This window comes from Pipistrellus kuhlii, unplaced genomic scaffold, assembly GCF_014108245.1.
Source record: "Pipistrellus kuhlii isolate mPipKuh1 unplaced genomic scaffold, mPipKuh1.p scaffold_m20_p_1, whole genome shotgun sequence".
In the NCBI taxonomy this organism is placed as follows: domain Eukaryota; kingdom Metazoa; phylum Chordata; class Mammalia; order Chiroptera; family Vespertilionidae; genus Pipistrellus; species Pipistrellus kuhlii.
In genome coordinates, this window is record NW_023425404.1 from 53,532,289 (window position 1) to 53,552,234 (window position 19,946).

General features: G+C 37.8%; 1 protein-coding gene across 2 annotated transcripts in view; it reads right to left on the minus strand.

Annotated features, from left to right (window-relative positions):
* Positions 1–2,498: 2,498 nt before the first annotated feature.
* The window catches only part of BUB1B (BUB1 mitotic checkpoint serine/threonine kinase B), a 70,780-nt gene continuing 53,332 nt past the window's right edge, over positions 2,499–19,946 (minus strand). For both annotated transcript variants that reach the window (XM_036446291.2, XM_036446283.2), the window contains exons 15-23: positions 14,653–14,927; positions 12,946–13,079; positions 12,153–12,293; positions 11,523–11,623; positions 10,137–10,286; positions 8,799–8,941; positions 5,583–5,754; positions 4,486–4,592; positions 2,499–3,048 (exon numbers count right to left, since the gene is read on the minus strand). In XM_036446291.2, coding sequence (XP_036302184.1) covers positions 2,817–3,048; positions 4,486–4,592; positions 5,583–5,754; positions 8,799–8,941; positions 10,137–10,286; positions 11,523–11,623; positions 12,153–12,293; positions 12,946–13,079; positions 14,653–14,927 — 1,455 coding nt within the window. In that variant the 3' untranslated portion in view covers positions 2,499–2,816. The remainder of the gene's footprint in view (positions 3,049–4,485; positions 4,593–5,582; positions 5,755–8,798; positions 8,942–10,136; positions 10,287–11,522; positions 11,624–12,152; positions 12,294–12,945; positions 13,080–14,652; positions 14,928–19,946) is intronic.

Sequence of the window (19,946 nt, forward strand, 5' to 3'; positions counted from 1 at the left end):
GCACTGGTGGTGGCGCTGAGAGTTCAAACTCCAATCCATCGCCCCCACAGCAGCTGTGAACTAATCCCTCTCTCCCCACACTGATCTGAAATGCCACCTCCATCCTATTCTAGTCATGGCTTCTTGCGTCTTTGGTGGAAGCATGAACATCATTAAGGTTGAAGTTTGTTATATTAAAAAAATTTTTTTTTTAATGTGCCTTTCTCACAAGTCTTAACTTTAGGAGCCAGATTGGAAGCAAATTTTAACATTAGAAAGAGCTGGATGAATAATTTCTCATTTTCAGATGTAACAGAAAAGCAGCACTTTTTTGCTTAAAAACTTTGGCCTAAAATACAATAAGGAGATTAATTTCAAAGAGCCAGTGTTAACCATCTAAAAGGCTTTCTTATCTACCTTGTGGTAATAGCTCAACTAACAGTCTAAAGTCCAGCTGTCAGAGGAGACCGTTTCATTCCCAGCCTCAGGTCTGGCACCAGTGGAGCACTGTAACTGGAAGGTTCTTACACAGCTGGCACAGGACACAGGCGTTCAGCGGCAGGAGGCTGGGGTGCACACTTTGTGAATGGTGAGGCACTATATAATACTCCATGGCCTCTTTCCAAACAAAAGTGAAAATCCTGTCTTTTCAGATGTTTATTTTTCTTCCACGTCCTCATTATGCTATTCTTGCCTTAGTGAGACAAGAAATAAGAATTATTTGAACCTTCTGCCAAAAATCATAGGCTTCTTTCTCCCAAGAAAAACAATGCATAAAATATACAAGAAATGAAAATGTGCCCGCTTTGCGGTTTTATGCTTATGCTAAGATGTCCTAACTGATCAGATACTATTTTCTCTCCTCTACAAAGAAGGCCTGGAGTTGGAGGGATGGGAAATGGAGGGAAGGTGGCAAAACAGTTGCAAGTTCCCTAGTAAGTGGCTTCTTCAAATTCTCTTCCTCTCCTCTGAGTAGACTTTCAGAAAGAAAGCTTTCTCCCGAGAGCAGTAGTTTGTCAGCCAAGCTGTCAAGGTTGCTGAAGAATTCACTAGACTGTAGCTAAGCTTACACTAAGAAAGAATCTAGGTTCACTGTCCAGCCTCAGAGTAATGACTTTGTACAAAGCAGTAGATTGAATAATGAGGAAAGCAGAGGTGCTGAAGGGCTCAATTACATAGTCAATACAGATACGTTACTTTACATCAGCAGTTGTACGCGAAGTAAACATGAAAATGTTATTTTGAATAAGAGCAAGAATTTCTAACTTGGATCTCCTAGATCCAAGTCATGTTTCAGGGCTTCAACTATATATGCTTAAATATTTTTAGTTGCGATATATTTAGAATTTTCTACTTTCCAGCAATCTTCACTGTCACAGCAGTAACAGTGACAACTAGAGCTCGAAGAAAAAAAATAAACAAATAAATAAAAATTCAGGCATCTGCACGGAGTCATATTTGATAATTTTGACATTTAGATATGAAATAGATAATCTTCAGTGCCCTTTTATACCAATTTTTTCTCTCTCAGCAAGGCCAGGTGTAGTTCATGCTTCCATTTGGGGGCTCACTACTTCATCTAGAACTATTCTCTTACAAATTATTCCATACTGCAAAGTTATTTTTTTATTCTGACCTCTGCCTCTTCAAATCTTCCAAACAACAAAATCTCCTTCTATTCCTTCAAGCCTCCACCAAGTCATTCTGTATGTAACAGAATGATGACTGCTCCATTTCTAAAGGGTTGTTAAACCAGTGAAAACCTTTCCTTTTCCTTTCTAATAGCACTGCCACAATCAAGAGACTCAGTAGCAACAGCACCACTAGATTATATAAACAGACAAAGAAATGGGTAGATAAAAATTAAAATATCCTATATAATAAAAGCCTGATATGCTGTCTAGTCAACTGTTCAACCAATCAATGTGTAACATGCTAATGAGATGCTAAGGCCGCTCAACCACTTGATATGTATGATGTATGCTGACCACCAGGGGGCAGAAACTCTGACTAGTAGGTGAGCTTGCTGCTGGGGTCTGGCCAATTGGGTCTGAGTGAGATGGGCTGGCCATGCCCTGGAGCCCTCCCACAGTCCCTTCCTGGCTGGCCAACCTCTTGCATCCCTTGGCCTAGCCTGCGCCCTCTTGCAATCCGGGACTCCTCGGGGAAGGTCGGAGAGCCAGTTTTGGCCCAATCCCATAGACCAGGCCAAGGGACCCCACTGCTGCATGAATTCGTGCACTGGGCCTCTAATTAAGATATATTGAAAACATAATCTTGCCACTTGAAAGTTAAGAAAATTTGGGCCTAGTGTAAATATTTTACCTACTTTTCAATTTAGATCACTTAGTGAAAGGTCAGGAACACCTAAAGGAATGGTTTGCCACTATCTAGTTATAAACCTATCATAACAGTTCCAAATATGGGATATATAAATTTCCATGGCAAAACAGCTCCTAACTACAAAACCAAGCCATTTATTATCTTCGTTGGCAAAAAGTAGATGTTAGAAGCAGAAATTTAACAAATACTATTTTATTATTTACAAAATACACAGTGATCAGAAGGGTACACATCACAAATTATGGAAGGGAAAAGTAGAGACAAATGCAATGAACGACAACAAGGTACCCATTCACATGGAGTCCATTTGGAATAAAACAGTTCTTTGTTAAAGTTTGACAAGAAAAGTAGGCACATTGCTGTGTAAAAAAACCGCAGTTACCTAGAAGTACACCACTACCAAAAAGCAGAAAGTGCTGGTAGTGTATCTAAACGCTTCCTAGAGTGGCTTATAGCATAGACAGGCCTAGTGTACTACAGCAGAACCAGGGGTTTTAGGCAGGAACCTGGGAGAGACTTGGCTGCCTATCTTGCTGGAAGAGCAGAGCCCCAGGACCAATTAACTTCCCTACCTTCCACAAAGCTTTGTTCAGGTGACTGTAGAATGTGGTGTCAAACACCCCATTCATTTCTGCTGCAAGTTCCCTCAGAACAGACACTGTGGACTCATCACTGGCATTCAGAATCCGCACAAAGAACTTATTCCACAGTTCACCATCTTTTAGCCTAAAAACATATAAAAACCATTTCTGTCAACATTAGGCATGTAAAAGTTAAAATTCTGTGTTTAACTCAGTGGTACATTTGCGTACCATATGATTTAAGGTAATGCCTAGAACACTAGGGTTAGAGATCATTCAAATAACACTTTGGAAGTCCAAGGTGAAACTTAAAAAGACTATCACAGTGGGAAAAGCCATAATACAATGCACTTACAAGAAAAAAAGTCTCTCATCTAAATCAATAAATTTCCTCTATTTACTAAAATGCAGCACTTCTCTTCTACAAATAGAAGAAAAATGAATTTTGTCTCCTCTAACTTTCCTAAAGTCTAGGTCATTAAAAAAACTATAGAATCTCTCCCCCTGCCTAGTGGTTTATTATCTTCACAATCCTCTAAGAATCCTAAGCTTGACTGAAGTAACTGCTGCTTAGTCTATGATGTTTGTACTTTTTTTTCTTTTCTTCAAATCAGAGAAGCTGCCATTATTGTATAAGGCAGAGCTCTAGGAAATCCCAACTGACCCCACCTGTGTGTGTTTGTGTAGAACCAACTAGGATCATAAACAACCAGAGGCACCTGAATCTATCCTATGTGTTTTGTGTTATATTTCAAGCCTATTTTTAAAGTATATGTTGGAGGCAAATAAGATTGGCCAAATTTTAAATTAAATAAAGAAAAAATGCAATTCAATTGTTGGGAATGGGGAATGAAAGAGAAGGAGTGTTAAATCTTCAACACTGATTTTTTAAAACCAAAGAATGGATCAGTGATACCTTGGTAAACTTATCCCGGGAAGTTATTAGCTCTGATAAACTAAAGGGAAACATGGGATATTTAATAAGTTTCATGATCAGGCTTGAGGGAGTACTAAAGTTCTGAGACCAAGCAGCTCTTTTTAGTAAAAGACGAAAGATTTATGCGGTCTGAAGAGAAACCAGAGCATGGCAAGCAGCTCTTTTTAAAAGAGCATTTACCTCTTCATCAAGGAGATTCAGTTCTCTGCTTTGGTTCTACCCATTCACTAAATAAACAATAGCCTACAATTAGTATATAATTTAGAAATTTAACTATCTTCAAGAGGTGGTTATTAACTTTTGATAAGAACAGTTATTAAAAAGGGGTATAACACTAGCACCAATTAGTTAGAAAATTATTTTCATGAATTAATTTCATTTCTAAGAGGCTCAATAGTTACAGTCTCAACAACTGCAGTCTACATCTAGGTCTAGAATGATGTCCTGAAGTCTGAATAGTTTCTTGTTTTTAATTACCAATTCCTTTGTCCTAGGTGCTCCACTGATACTTAATAAAAACTGTTGAAATTAACGGAATCATGGCATTGGGACTAAGAAAACTAAAGCTGCGAAAGCAGAGAGAGCACCCAATAGAAGAAGAAAATTATTTGAGCAAGCAAAGACCCTGAAATCACCAATACTTACTCAGAAACATTCTGGCTAAGTTTCCAGAGGGACCCATCCCAGAAGACCTGTAGGTGTTCCTTGAATAACAGTAAATGTGCTAAATCTGCTATACCAAACAGATCTACCTGAAATCACAAAAAGCACCATCAGCTAAAACAATTCTTTGCTACTCTCATGGCAATTTATTTAATTATTTTTATTTATTTTTAGAGAGAGGAAGGCAGCGAGGGAGGGGAAGAGAGAGAAAAGGAGGGAGAGGGGGAGGGAGGGAAAGAGAGAAACATTGTTCGGTTGTCTCCCACACTCAGCTTGATAGGGGATCAAACCTGCAACCTAGGTATATGTCCTGCCTGGGAATCGAACCCGCCACCTTTTGGTGTATGGGACAATGCTCAACCAACTGAGCCACACGGACCAGGATTCATGGCAGTTCATTTGTATAGGAAGTTGAGATACTAGAGTGATTAAATTTATTTCATGACATGTATTTTAGTAGACTCTCCGTACCCTTATACACAGTAAAGGGAGAAGCCCCCAAAGAAGTGACCAATGGAGCCAACTCTAGGAACTATCCCTAAGAACAAAAGGTAACAAAAATAACTGGACCGTCAAATTCAAATCGTAGATCTACTGACTGTGCATGGACTCCAGCTGTGATCTAAATGTGGTCCACATGACTAATTCAGGTTCAAGCTACATAGTCAATCAGCCAATGCTATCTGTCCAGAACTGAGTCAGAGAGTGTTGTGCATATAATGTATAAAACACTTTACATGTGTCCTAATGTTCCCTTTATATTTTCTAATTTAATCCTCACAACAATTATTATGTACACAAAGCAGATTAACCTTATTTTACAGAGACCACAGAGAATGACTTACTACACAGATAAGTGCTAGAAATAGTCTGACACTTAGGTTACTGAGTTAATCATGGGTTTGTCTGTATATTCTTTAATGTTGTGGCAAAAAAATGGTATATTTTGCTTGACTTCATGATATTTGAAAATTAGGTCATCTATTACATTATCAGTCAACGCTAGCTTTCACAGCTTATCTAGAAAAGAGGGATGAAGAAACCCTCTCCATATTTGCTCAGGCTTATGTTACACTTACCTGGAAGGGAGAAGAACAGTTAGCCAGGATCTTTTGTCCTTCCAGGATCTGTACAGTCCGAAAACCACTGACGGTAAAAACATCCAGCTGTGCTCTAAGGTCCACACTGTAGGAGAAGTCCACTATGTTCAAAGCTTGATTGTTCTTATCACAATCATAGGGATCGTAGATTCTAAGCCCAGATTTAAGAAAGAGATAATAAAAAATAGGCCATGAAAGAAGCTGCATAGCTGATCTCAAACAAAAAAGAAAAAAAAGAGGTATTGCAGGTGTGTCTTAGCTATGCCAACAGCTCCCCCCAGTGGTTAGTTTTGAAAATACACCTGTAGGAGCAGTGGTAGTGTCTATCCACCCAAGTGAGCAAGTGGGGATTGTCAAGATTATGGTTTAGTGACATAAGCATTAGTATATATCTAAACCATAGTGCGTGGACACCACAGAACATTTATCAAGTTTCCATAAGTAAGTACCGAAAGTATTAACTCATACAACAGCAATGATTTATTTATACACTGAGGAAAATTATGATGGAGAAAATTAAGCTTTTACAGGTGTAATAACCTTTCTGTTTACTACTATAAATTTGATTTTCCAAGTTTTCATTTTCATTCAGGTTCTTTTCTCCCAAATTTTAACGGAAAATATAGGACTTTTTTTTTTGTAGTAAAATGCTACCTATATTGACATCTATCCTGTTTTCTATTAAACTAACACCAAATTCAACCTTACTCTTATTTCAACCCTTATTTCCTAAAATAAAAACAATTAGAAAAGTAATTTTGTAACACTAATTCACCATTAATTTTACTTCCTTGGGTTTATCTATTCCATACAATAAAGCTACTGTTTAAAGAGATGTAGGAACTATTATGTGAGAGAAAAGAACGGATTATTTTTGTGCTTCTTTGTCTCTCTGCTTTTCTAAGTGAGTTCCCTCAGATCCCTGACTGACACTGGTGGCAGGTTCTCTATTCCTAAACACAGGCTTTGACTAAACCACTTACTTACGTCTAGAGCACAGAACGATCTAGATAACCTTAAAATTTATATTTGCTTCCATTTTATATGATGCAACTGTTTTGGCCATCACAAAATTGTAATTTCTAGATATTTTAAAACTTGGGAGAGAGAGGAAAAGTGTTTCTTAGGTTAATAAGAAGCAGAAAGATCTCCTCACTCTCTAATTGGCCACTCACTGTTACCTTGGACAAGGCATTTCACTATTTTGGATCTCATTTTGTCACATGTATACACACACACACACACACGCACACACACACTGAATTAAATGATTTCAAAAGGTTCTTTTAAATCCTTTTGAATGTATATGAAATTTCCTACCACATTTGACAAATCGTGATAAAAAAAAGAGATATCTAAATACAGAGTGCACAAATGCCCAATCCTTAAAAGGCTTTGAATATTCCTTTGCTTAAAACTTCGGTAGAAGAGGGCTCTAGCATTATACTCTAAACTTTCAGTGCAGTGAAACACAGTGGGTGGAGGGGAGTCTGATGGTCACAGGGCTGGGGGAATATAAGTTGTATTTAATTGGATGGGGTGGGGACAGTTATGGGAGAATAGTGACTTAAAACATCCTAACATGTATGGAATAGACCGGCATGAAGAATTATCTTATCCAAAATATTTCTGGTGCCCTGGGTGAGAATACTGCTGTACTATGCCTGGGGAGGACTTTAGGATTCTGCTCTCTCAGGAAAGAAGGTGGGGTGCCCCAGCTCTTTTGGTTATAATTGCAGAAATACACTGGGGGTTCCTTTAATTTCCATACAAACTCTAATTTAGGGCTGGATTGAATCTTTTCTTATAGATTAAGTAATCAGGAGAAATGTAAAGAATGATTGCTGCTTTTAGTGTCTATCAGTGGCCTCAGAGAAAGTTAACTGCTTGCCTAAGGTTGGGGTAGACACAGGGTTGGGGCAGAGAAAGCATCTTTAAACCAATTGCTTTACTCAAACACCATGAGACCAGCAATCACGACAAAGATATGCTGGTCCTCTAGTCCCTCCCATAAAACAAAAACTGTGCCTTCCTTGTTCTGCCTTAATGTGTGCCCTCTTTATTTTTTAATTAAATTTAATAGAGTGACATTGGTTTGCAAAACCAGATAAGTTTCAGTGTACAACTCAATAAACACCATCTGCACACTGCATCATGCTCCCAGTGCCCCACGCAAAGTCTCTGCCTGCCTCCACCTCTCCCCTCCTCCCCTTGCCCTCTGGCTATCACTACTGCTGTCTGTGTCTATGTTATATATATATATATATATATATATATATATATATATATATATATGTGTGTGTGTGTGTGTGTGTGTGTGTGTGTGTGTGTGTGTGTGGTCTTCTTTTTTCTTAATTCCTTCCCTTTTTTCACCCAGCCTCCCAACACCCCTTCCCTCTGACAGCTGTCAGTCTGTTCTTTGTATCTATGAGTCTATTTCTATTTTTTGTTTATTTTGTTCATTAGATTCCACATGTAAGTGAGATCACATGGTCTGTCTTTCTTTGATTGGCTTATTTCACTTAGCATAATACTTTCCAGGACCATCCATGCTATCACAAAAGGTAAGATTTCCTTCATTTTTATAGTCAAGTAGAATTCTAATGTACATGCCTTACTGTGTTCTATATTTTCTCAGTTCTTAGTATTTGGGCTTTTTTTCTTATTTCCTGCTCTCCACTTACCCCTTGAACTTGATGGCTAAGCTGGGTTTAATTTGAACACTAAGCCCCTTTTCTTGGCATAGTTTGCATTTGTATTCTGGTTTTTACCTATTCCTCTTGGCAATTGCCTTAATTTGGCCTGACTTAAGCTTTGGTCTTTGAAACTAAGCAGTGCCTTGGTTTTGCTAGCATAGTCACTAGATTTGTACTGGTCCCACTCAAAGAAAGACTGGACAATCTATTGTACTTTACATTCCCCAAAATACTCATATGTTTTTTTTTGACAGGAATCACCACAATACTCAGAGTGGTTAATTACGGTATTTTTTTCTGAATTAATGTATTTCCAATTTTTTTTCCCTTTGCTTTTAAACTATTGACTGTTTAAATAGTTATTGATTTTTAGATAGCAAATATTTTCTTAACATACTGTGTTTGTCAATGTGGCACTTATTGAAAGGCAAAAGAAAATGGCAACTATCTATGCTTGAGAGAAAGCTAACAGAAGCGTAAAAGAATGAAAAGGACCAACCTGTTTCTAAAAATCAGAGTACTTGGACTCAAGTCACCATGGACTATTTCTGCTTTGTGTAGTTTCTCCACTATTGTCAAAAGGTTATAAACAACCAGCACCGTTATTTCACGGGTATTCAATTCTCTGTGTTGAAGAAGATCCTAGAGATAGAAGGACAACAAAATTCACTGTCTTTTAAGTTAGGGTGACTGTACTTATATTCAATACTTTGCTTGCTGCTGCTCTGTCCTCTTTGTTAATGTTCTGTACTAGAATCGGGGGCTCTTTTGTAGGTTTGGCCTTTGTCCCAGTTTTAACAACACTGCTCTCCTATAAGATTGTTTGTGAGGATTTAATGAAATAATGGACTAAGAGCATTAAGGAAAAACCTGGCCCATAAAAAGTGTTCTATAAATGGTAGTTTTAAAATACCCTTATTCCAACCATTTAGGGAAATCACACTACTGTCAAAGTATGCAGCAAAACCTTCTTAAGAACATTACAAGAGAAAATGTTATATGTAGTTGGGTTCTAAACATAATCAAGTGGGGGTAATAGTAAAAAGCTCTGTAACTCTTCTAGAATCTGTAAGCAAAGATCCACACTTTTGTGAGCATTTACTGTAGGAGCTAGACCAGGTTCTCACAGTACATAGTGGCAAAAATGTCTCTTGTGCTTCTGCAGGAGAAGAGAAGAAACCATGTGAACTAGCCCAGAGTGCTCTGTTCTTAACAGGGCCTGCCTCATGGGAAACTGGTTACCCAGAGCCTGCCAGGCCGGGGAAGGCAAAGCCCACTCCAGCCCACTCTAGCCAGCCTGCTCCACACCAGGACGTGGGGTAGGGAGGACAGAAACAGAGACATGGGCTCCTAAAAACAAATCACAGGACTATACAATGCTCCCGGTTCCTCCCCTCATCCCTAGCACCACGTTACTAAAGGTCTAATTATAGCAGTTTCTTTTACCCAGTACATCACATCGGCTAACAAGAAAAAATTACAAGGAATACTAAAAAGCAAAACCCAAATTTGAAGAGCCAGACCAAGTGTCAAAACCAGACATGGCAGAGAAATTGGAATTACCCAACCAGGAATTTAAAACAAGGGGGACCATGAGCTGATGATGATCATAGATGACAGGGTCATTACACAATTATCAATGTCTGAACATTGATATAAGTTAAAAGAGATCTTGGTCAAAATAACTTGGGAAAAGAAAATGATCTATGCTTTTCATTTATAATAAATTGGTCTACTTTTAGACAATTAACAAGAATTTAGTACTCAATTCTTTTGCTAAATGGAACACAAATCTCTCTACTTGAGGACTTGAAATTGTTTTTATGTTATTGCAAACCTGAAGGGTGAAGCAGTTTGTATATTGGTGCCAAATGATACAGCCATCTTGGTACTGATAATAGCTGCACAAATAATCACACTCCTCATTTAAACGTTCCTTTAACTTGAGGTTGATATAAAAGTCCCATGGGATAGTTTGAGAAGATACCTAGAAAGAAATGATATTTTAAAAATAAGAGCAATTAGAATCTATGGTTATTGTTGCAGATTAAAATATTCCCTCCAGCCCTTCTAATACCCCAACAGAAATAATAGTAAAGAGATGTTTTGAAAGGCATCTTACTTAATAATAGACAAACATGTAAACTGACTGTACCTCCATTATGCTACCAGCCAATCAGGAGTGGTATGCAAACTAACCAAAGACAGCAGTTAATTTGCATGCTCAGGCAAAAATGTCTCTTGTGCTTCTGCAGAAGAGAAGAAACCATGTGAACTAGCCCAGAGTGCTCTGTTCTTAACAGGGCCTGCCTCATGGGAAACTGGTTACCCAGAGCCTACTGAGTGAAGGGTGCAGGATGCTTGCATCATCGTCATGGCAACGATGCAGGAGTTCTGCCCCACCCCTGTCTCTCAGGGCCTCTGGGCAGAGTGGGAAGGCAGGGTTGGAGTAGAAAGAGGTGACTCTGGGGCCTGAGTGGAAAGGGGTTGGGCCAGAGTGGGAAGGCGGTGCTGGCAGCCAGGGAAAGGAAAGCCCATTCTAGCATGAATCTTCGTGTATCGGGCTTCTAGTAAATCTGTAACAAAAGAGCTGAGAGCAACCAAATCTTTGCCACAAGACCATCTGCTTCTCCTTTCCCCTTTCGAAAAATCAGTAAAAACATATTTAAAAAAAAATTCTAAAGAAAAAGTGTTTTAAACAAAGAATTCTAATATCCAAACTACCAATAAAGTAAAGATGTGGAATAAGAAATTTTCACAATGCTAGGAAGCTATTAAAGCATGGGGCTTAAACCAAAAAAGGAGAAAAAAATGAAATCCAATTAACGGGGCATCCAATCTAAGAATGAGGTAATGTGAATCACTGGGATGGTGGTGAATGAAAACTTCAAAATAATATTGTGTGCGTGTGAAGTCTAGAATGTAACTTGTTAATACTGAAGCAGGGCAGAAAATTTCAAATTTTCTCAAAAAAAGATAAAATTACAGAATACTGAGTATGTTTGGACATATTAAGAGAGTTACACAATAGCTTATTTCTGATATCTGGTCCTGGAATGTAATGGTGAGTGATTTCTTGAAGCACTAGTGATTTTCCTATAAGAAGCTTACAGATTATTCATAGAATTTGATGGTACCAAATCACACAATTAAAGGGGAGACAATTATTGCTTCAACTCACTTTATTTACAAGGTAATTGTAATGAGAAAGAATCAGTCCTACCTTTATTATGGTCAACTCTGCAGAGTTTCTTGGTGTCACCCAGAATAATTTGTAATCTTCACATCTTAGGTATTCTTGTTTAATACAATAATCCTCATTATCTGTTGAGAAGGTTTTGATTTCATTTAAAAACCACTGGGATATTCGATTTTACTTCCTGGTTTAAGGGCTAATAGCACCCTGTAATTAGTCAGTTAGTAGCAGCTAGAATACTTTTCAAAATCATTTGTTAGCCAGGCTGGTGTGACTCAGTGGTTGAGCAATTAGCTATAAACAAGAAGGTCACAGTTTGATTCCCAGTCAGGGCACATGCCAAGTTTGCAGGCTCGATCCCCAAAAGGGGCATGCAGGAGGAAGCTGATAGATTATTTTATCTCATCATTAATGTTTCTATCTCTCCCTCTCCCTTCCTCTCTCTGAAATCAATAAAAACATATTTTAAAAATTTATTTATTACATACTGAAAGGGAAGACAGAATTCCTACTGTTAGTAGGACAAGAACTTATCAATGATTCTGTTTCTTGTAATCTAGAAATATTTATTGTTGAAAAGCATCAAGCTCAAATACAAAAATAATCACTTATTTGTACACTGTCATACACAAAGGACATGCATTCAATGGTACTTACCCAGTTCAATTTCCTTGTCTATTTCCAGCTTAGGCATTGGTCTATCTTCTACAAAAAACTCTGCAGAAGCACTCAGCTCTGGTTGGGATTTTAGTAGTAGTCTGCGATACTGTGGACACCAGGGTGACTGAAGGGGGTTTTCTGGGGGAGGAGAAGTTGTAAGAAAACACACCCAAAACCCCCAAAATGAGTATTATAACAGAGGGGGAAAACAAAATTGCATGATCAATACTGGTAACCTAACAAAACTCATCTATCTCAGGTCTTTATGATATTTCTAGAGGCCTGGTGCACAAAATTCGTGCACTGGGGGAGGGTGATGTGGTCCACCAACCTGGCCTGTGCCCTCTCAAAGTCCAGGAGCTCTCAGGGGATGTCAAACTGATGACTTGGACCTGCTCAGACATCCTTGGTGCTGCTGCGGAGGCAGGAGAGGTTCCTGCCACCACCACTGCCCTCGCCAGCTGTGAGCCCAGCTCGGGGCTTCGGGCTGAGCGGGGCTCCCCCAGTGGGAGTGCACTGACTACCAGGAAGCATCTCCTGCATTTAGTGTCTGATCCCTGGTGGTCAGTGCACATCATAGCAACTGGTTGTTCCACTTTTAGGTCAATTTGCATATTAACCTATTATTATACATGATGTTCTGTTAGTACTAATCTACTTTAGAAATTTCACAATTTATGGAAACTTTTCTAGAAAAGAAAAACAGTTCAAAGTTTGCTGAGATAAATAAGTGTGTACCACACATGGATGTAGATGTCTGCTTACAAGTCAGTGGTATATGTGTACTTACCTGTTGCCTCATTAGTAAGCTCCAGTTTCTCAGGAATATGAAGACATTTGATGGACGAGGTACTCATAACTGAGGCAGAAGATCCAGAGAAGCCAGAGGAATGTGTGGCCTCACCGCTATCTTCAATAATTGGGCTGAAAGAATTACAAATCAGTCAATCCTCATAGGGAAAATACCTGTCAATTTAAAAAAAATATATATATATTTTATTGATATTTTACAGAGAGGAAGGGAGAGAGATAGAGAGCTAGAAACAATGATGAGAGAGAAACATCAACCAGCTGCCTCTTGCACACCCCCTACCAGGGATGTGCTCGCAGCCAAGGTACCTGCCCTTGACCGGAATCAAACCTGGGACCCTTCAGTCCGCAGACCGACGCTCTACCACTGAGCCAAACCAGTTTCGGCAAATACCTGTCAATTTTATCTGTTATATAACATTTTGATATTTAATAGTCTCATTTTCCAAGGCCATTATTTTCCTGAAACAAAAGTAGATTGATAATCAGAATCTAGGTAACTTTACCCACCCTGGTTAACAAGCAATACATAGCATTAAATTTCTAAACTTATGCTTTATTTATCTAATCTATAGTAAATGCCTATTCTATTATATATCTACCCTAAATGACTGAGAAAACTGAAATAGACATTAACTTTTTCCTGTTGATTGTTTCTCTGGATTTTTTACTCTGCAAAAAGAAAGAATCAAGAAAGATAAAGGGAAACCAACATCACTCAAGGTGAAAACATGCTAACAAATCTGATAAAAAGTTTGTTGGAAAAAAAGTCTGAAAATGCAGTTTAAAAAAAAATTGGCAAACTTAAGAATATTCCTGAAGATGGAGTAAGTTTGCTAAAATTAGCCAACTTTTAAATATGGATAGTCTCTGGCTATCTATGCCAGTCCCTTCTAATTATTCTTTGTTCATTTCCATCTCTCTATTGAAATATACTTTTTAAAAATACATCTCTAGTTGCCTAACCGAAGTTAATATCAAATTATTCTACTATTATTGCCCTAACCCAGTGGTTGACAAACTGAGAGCCACAGTTTGCTGGTCCGTTGACTAATGAGTTTATCAACCACTGTCCTAACTGGTTTGGCTCAGTGGATAGAGCGTCAGTCTGCAGACTGAAAGGTCCCAGGTTTGATTCCAGTCAAGGGCACGTACCTTGGTTGTGGGCACATCCCCAGTAGGTGGTGTGCAGGAGGCAGCTGATCAATGTTTCTCTCTCATCAATATTTCTAACTCTCTATCCGTCTCCCTTCCTCTCTGTAAAAAATTAATAATATATATATATTTTAAAAGTTATTCTGCCCTGGTTTGGCTCAGTGGATAGAGCATCAGCCTGCGGACTGAAGGGTTCCACGTTCGATTCTGGTCAAGGGCATGTATCTTGATTGCAGGCACATCCCCAGTAGGGGGTGTGCAGGAGGCAACTGATCGGTGTTTCTCTCTCATCGATTTTTCTGACTCTCTATACCTCTCCCTTCCTCTCTGAAAAATCAATAAAATATATTTTAAAAAGTTATTCTACTATTAAACTTAATATTAAAGAAAAAAAATAAATGCTTCTTCTCTCCCAATCAGGTATACACCATGATCCTCCTGGGCCTCTCAGTCTCCTAACCATCAAAATGTACTTTTCTGATCCTCATATTTAAATCAGTTAGTAAATTCCTTTGACACTTTATCTAATCACCTCAGCTTCTTGGCGCTGAGAGGCGAACTGTAAATAGTGCCACAAGCCGTCTGCTGGTCCTCAGAGGTCTTCACATCTAGATCCTCTTCCTGCAACAGTGTCTCAGCATCAGAAGGGAGATCCTTCAAGGATATTATCTCATGAAAAGGAGTGGACACAAAACGAGCTGCTCTAGCAAAGTCACAGGAGTCTTCTGGGTTAGGACAAATGGTTACGTTCCTGAAGCCCGTGATAATAGCATCCTCACTCAAAGGCTCGATTCCTGTAAAGTCATCCTGAAATAAAAATCAAATAGAGTTCAGCTGAAATATTTCAATAAGCATATGGATGCCCTATCTTTTTAACTTAGAGAGACATACAGTAGCTATGTGATTTTCAACACAGGGTACAGAAGTAGTATATCAGAATCTCTAAGAAAAGATAATTTAAAAAGCACATCAGCCGAAACCAGTTTGGCTCAATGGATAGAGCGTCGGCTTGGGGATTGAAGGGTCCAGAGTTCGATTCTGGTCAAGGGCATGTACCTTGGTTGCGGGCACATCCCCAGTAGGGGGTGTGCAAGAGGCAGCTGATCGATGACTCCCATCGATGTTTCTGACTATCTCTCTCCCTTCCTCTCTACAAAATCAATAAAATACTTAAAAAAAAAAAAAGCACATCATAACATTTGAAGAAAAAAGTTTTGTATCATAAAAACAGCAAACTACATTCCTAAAAAAAAAAAAAAAAAAAAAAGGAATCTCCACACAAAGGAAAAATACTGGCAATAGTTTTTTCCCCAACCAATTTCACCTAAGAGCTAAAGGGCTAAAACTATTTTTCTCCTTATTTTGGCCTAGAGAATGTTCTGTAATCTGCTATACTACTACTTTTTAAGAAATCTTCTATGCCAAATAGTTAATTTTTATTAAAAATAACTCATCATCCTGGTAGAAAATATAAAAAAACAAAATATAAAGTATAAAAAGAAACACTTAAAATATGTTTGTCTTTACAAGTAATACATACATACATACATACATATATATATATATGGTTTTAAAAAGTCAACTAATTTGCCTTGGCCAGAGTGGCTCAGTTGGTTGAGTGTTATCTTGTTTCTCTCTAATTGATGTTTCTAACTCTCTATCCCTCTCTCTTCCTCTCTGTAAAAACTCAAAAAAATATATTAAAAAAGATAAAGTCAAATAGTTCAAAGGACTTAAAAGGATATATAGTGAAAAATTCTCCCTCCTGCACTTGACCCTTACCTTCCCCATCACTTCAATTATCACTCTCCAGAAACAATTGCTGTTGTCATGTATTTACATTTACCTGCAGTATACAAAAGTGCCTATTTCATTTAACCCTTGTGGATGCTAGATATTAATTTTCTAGATGATCAATTTGACATATCCTTTAAATTCCTGATAACATTTGTAAGTAGAGATGAGAGGTACATCTAAAAGAAACAATAGCCCTAGCCAGTTTGGCTCAGTGGACAGAGCATCAGCCTGTGGACTTCTGTAATATCCAGACATGATTTTGCAAGACTCTGTCACAACATAAACTTTGATGCTGATGAGGAAGGACAGGGTAATGACTTTTTTTCTATTAAAAACTAACAAATACGTTTCTTATAGAAGCAGTGAAATATAAATAACTATTTAAAAGGCAAAACTACCCATTTTTGCCACCAAGAGATGACTACTATTAACATTGATATAGCCCTCCTTTTGTGTATGTACTGTTTTTGTTTTGTTTATAGACTTGGCATGTGTGGTTCATTGGATGAGTGTCATCCCATGCACCAAAGGTCATGTTGACTCCAGATGAGGGCACATGCCCAGGCTCAATCCCTAGTTGGGAGCGTGTAGGAGGTGGCCAATCAATGATTCTATTGATATTTCTCTCCCTCTCCCTCTCTGAAATCAATAAAAATATTAACAACAACAACAATAAATGTGGCTAAAAATTATAAAATCAAAGTAAAATATGTATCTATACTCTAAGAATACATTTTATGCAAATATGACTTACTAGGTGTACCAGTTAATAATGGCGGATTTTGTAATCAAAGAAAACACGATAATTTCAAGAGAAACAAAAAAGTGCTGTATTAAAGTAATGTCCATCACTAGCTACACATTTCCCCCATCTTTCAGGTAATTTGTGGATATCATCCCAATAGAACTTGATTTGTTTTGAGGCAAACCATTCAGAGACCCAATTTCCCACTTGTTTGTATGTTTTGAAGTGCTGCTCAGAAAGTGCGTGCGCCATTGATCGGAACAAGTGGTAATCTGAAGGAGCAAGGTCTGGTGAATCAGTGGGTGGGTTAATACTTCCCAGGCAAGATCTTTTAACGTGCCTTTTGAAGTTTGTGATGGTGCGTTATCATGAAGCAAAATTATTCTGCTCTGTCTCCTGGCCCATTCTGGTCATTTTATGATCAAAGTGTGGTTCAAATTGATTATTTGTTGTCGGTAGTGATCAGTATTAGCAGTTACACCTGATTTTAGAAGCTCATAATACATACATCACACCTTCCTGATCCCACCAAACGTAGAGCATTGTCTTCTTTCCGAAGTGATTTGGCCTTGCAGTCGATGATGGTTGACCTGGATCAACCCATGATTTTGTGCGTTTGGGATTCTCAAAATAAATCCACTTTTCATCGCCAGTCACAATTTGAGGCAAAAAAGACTTTCTTTCATGCTGTTGAAGCAACATTTTTCTGATGACTTTTCAGTATCCAATTGTCTTTCATTCAGTTTATGTGGCACGCATTTTCCTTCCTTTAAAATCTTTCCCATTGCTTGTAAATGATTTGAAATTGTTTGCTGAGCAATGTTTAATCTTTCTGCAAGTTGTTTTTGAGTTTGACACGCATCTTCATCCAATAATGCTTGTAATTGCTGGTCTTCAAACTTTTGCAGTTGACCTGGATGTTGTCTTTCACATAGAAATCATCATTTTTAAAGCGTTTAAATCAGCATTCACAAGTAATTTGAGATGGAGCATGTTCACCATAAGCTTCCCGAAGTATACGACAACTTTCAGTAGCACTTTTATTCAAAATAGAGTAATGAATTAAAACTTCCTGCAAATACTCTTTTTTTTGGCAGGAAATTCGACATTTTTAAGCATAAAATATTTATGATGTTTACAACTTCAGCAAATTTGACATATGAAGTTTTGAAGCTTGCTGTCAATATAACAAAATATCAAATCGCATATATATCAACGTATGTGTAACTCCATCTATTAAAAAAATCTGCATTATTAACTGGTACACCTAGTATGGCCCTTTAGACATATTATTTTTAGGGAGGAAATTCTGATAGGTATCTATTAACAAAATTCAAGTAAAAGGTTTAAAACCAAAACACTGGCTCTAGATGGTTTGGTTCAGCAGATAAGGGAGTTGGCTTGTGGACTGAAGGGTTCTGGGTTCTATTCCAGGAAAGGCACACGCCAGGCTGTGGGCTCAATCCCCAGTGTGGGAACTGAAGGAGGCAGCCGATCTATGATTCTCTCCATCATTGATGTTTTTTTCTCTCCCTCTGCCTTCCTCTCTGAAATCAATAAAAATATATTTAAAAATAAATAAAACCCCAATAGATTTAGACTTCTTTAATAATTCAGCCCATTTCGAATCTAGAACTACCACCTCCAAACCCAGCCTACCCATTCATTATGTTCTCTGGTGGTATTGTCAGGAACACAGTATATAATTATTACTGTTCTACATTGTTACCTTTTCATAGCAGTCAGTAAACTATCAGAATTATCTGGGAGAATATTTAAAACAAACAAAAATACAAGCTTATTTTACTAACTGGCCAGCCAATAAATTAAAAATAGTTTTAAAAGATACATGCTTGGACTTCATCCCTAGAAATTCCAGTTCAGTATAGCTAGAATGGGGCCTGAGCACCTGCAGACATAAATGGCTCCCTAGTCTCTTCTGTTGCTAGATATTGTCTACATCTTGATCTAGGTGGAAGTTGCTAAGTTATTCACACATGTAAAAACTCATCTAGCTGTAAAATTAATGTGTACAGTCTACTGGATGTAACATATACCTCAATAAAGAAATGGGGAAAACATGTTTAAAAAGTTTCCCCAAGTGATTAATTCCCTAGGATATGGAGAATACACTGCTTTAAATCATTATAGCCACTCTGTCTTCTGTCAAATTTTCAGATTAAACATATTCCATTTTCTTCCACCTCATGACAAGTTTCCAGATGCTGGTTTGAAGATAGGGATGATTTCTTCCTTAAAACTTCACTAAAATGTCAATGATAAAAGTTATTTACTTTGACTTGAATTTTTATAAACTAGTCATGTCACTAGTCCATAGTGGTTAAAACAGAACATTACTGAAGTCAGATGGTTGGTCACATAACTATTCTATTGCCACAAAAAGCATTTTATATAAAAAGAACAAATATTCTTTGCTATGTTATTTTTAAAAAAGTGCTTAAGGCTTTTAACACAATACTCCCCTCCAACACATACCAAAAAAAATCACCCTTTTAAAGTGCACATTTCAGTGGTTTTTAGCATATTCACAAGGTTGCACAATCATTACCACTATTTAACTCCAGAACATTTTTACCCCCCTTCTCCCCTTGCCCCTCCCAAAAAAACCCATACCCATTAGTAGTCACTCTCTAACTCCTCTAACCTCTTATTCCCTGGAAATCCCTAATCTAGTTTCTGTTTTGTTTTATATATATATATATATTTTGTTATTGATTTCAGAGAGGAAAGGAGAGGGAGAGGGATAGAAACATAGACGATGAAAGAAAATCACTGATGGGTGGCCTCCTGCATGCCCCACACTGGGGATCAAACCAGCAACCCCGGCATATGCCCTGACTGGGAATCAAACCATGCTCACCTGGTTCATAGGTGAATGTTCAACCACTGATCCATGCCAGCCGGGCTAATTTATCTTTTTATGGATTTGCCTATTCTGGACATTTCATATAAATGGAATCATATACTAAGTGGTCTGTTGTGTTTAGCATCACTCACTTAAAGTGTTTTCAAGGTTCAACCATGTTATAAGATGTAACAGTTCCTTTTTCTTTTTTATGCCTGAATAATAGTCCACTATGTGGATATATTGTACATTTTATCTATCCATGCCTCAGTTGATGGACATTGGGTTCCCACCTTTTGGCAATCATGAATAATGCTATCAATAATCAATCATTTACAATTTTTTTTGTGTTAACATGTTTTTAATTCTCTTGGATATAAACCTAGGAGAGAATTTCTGATCATGTAGTCACTCTATG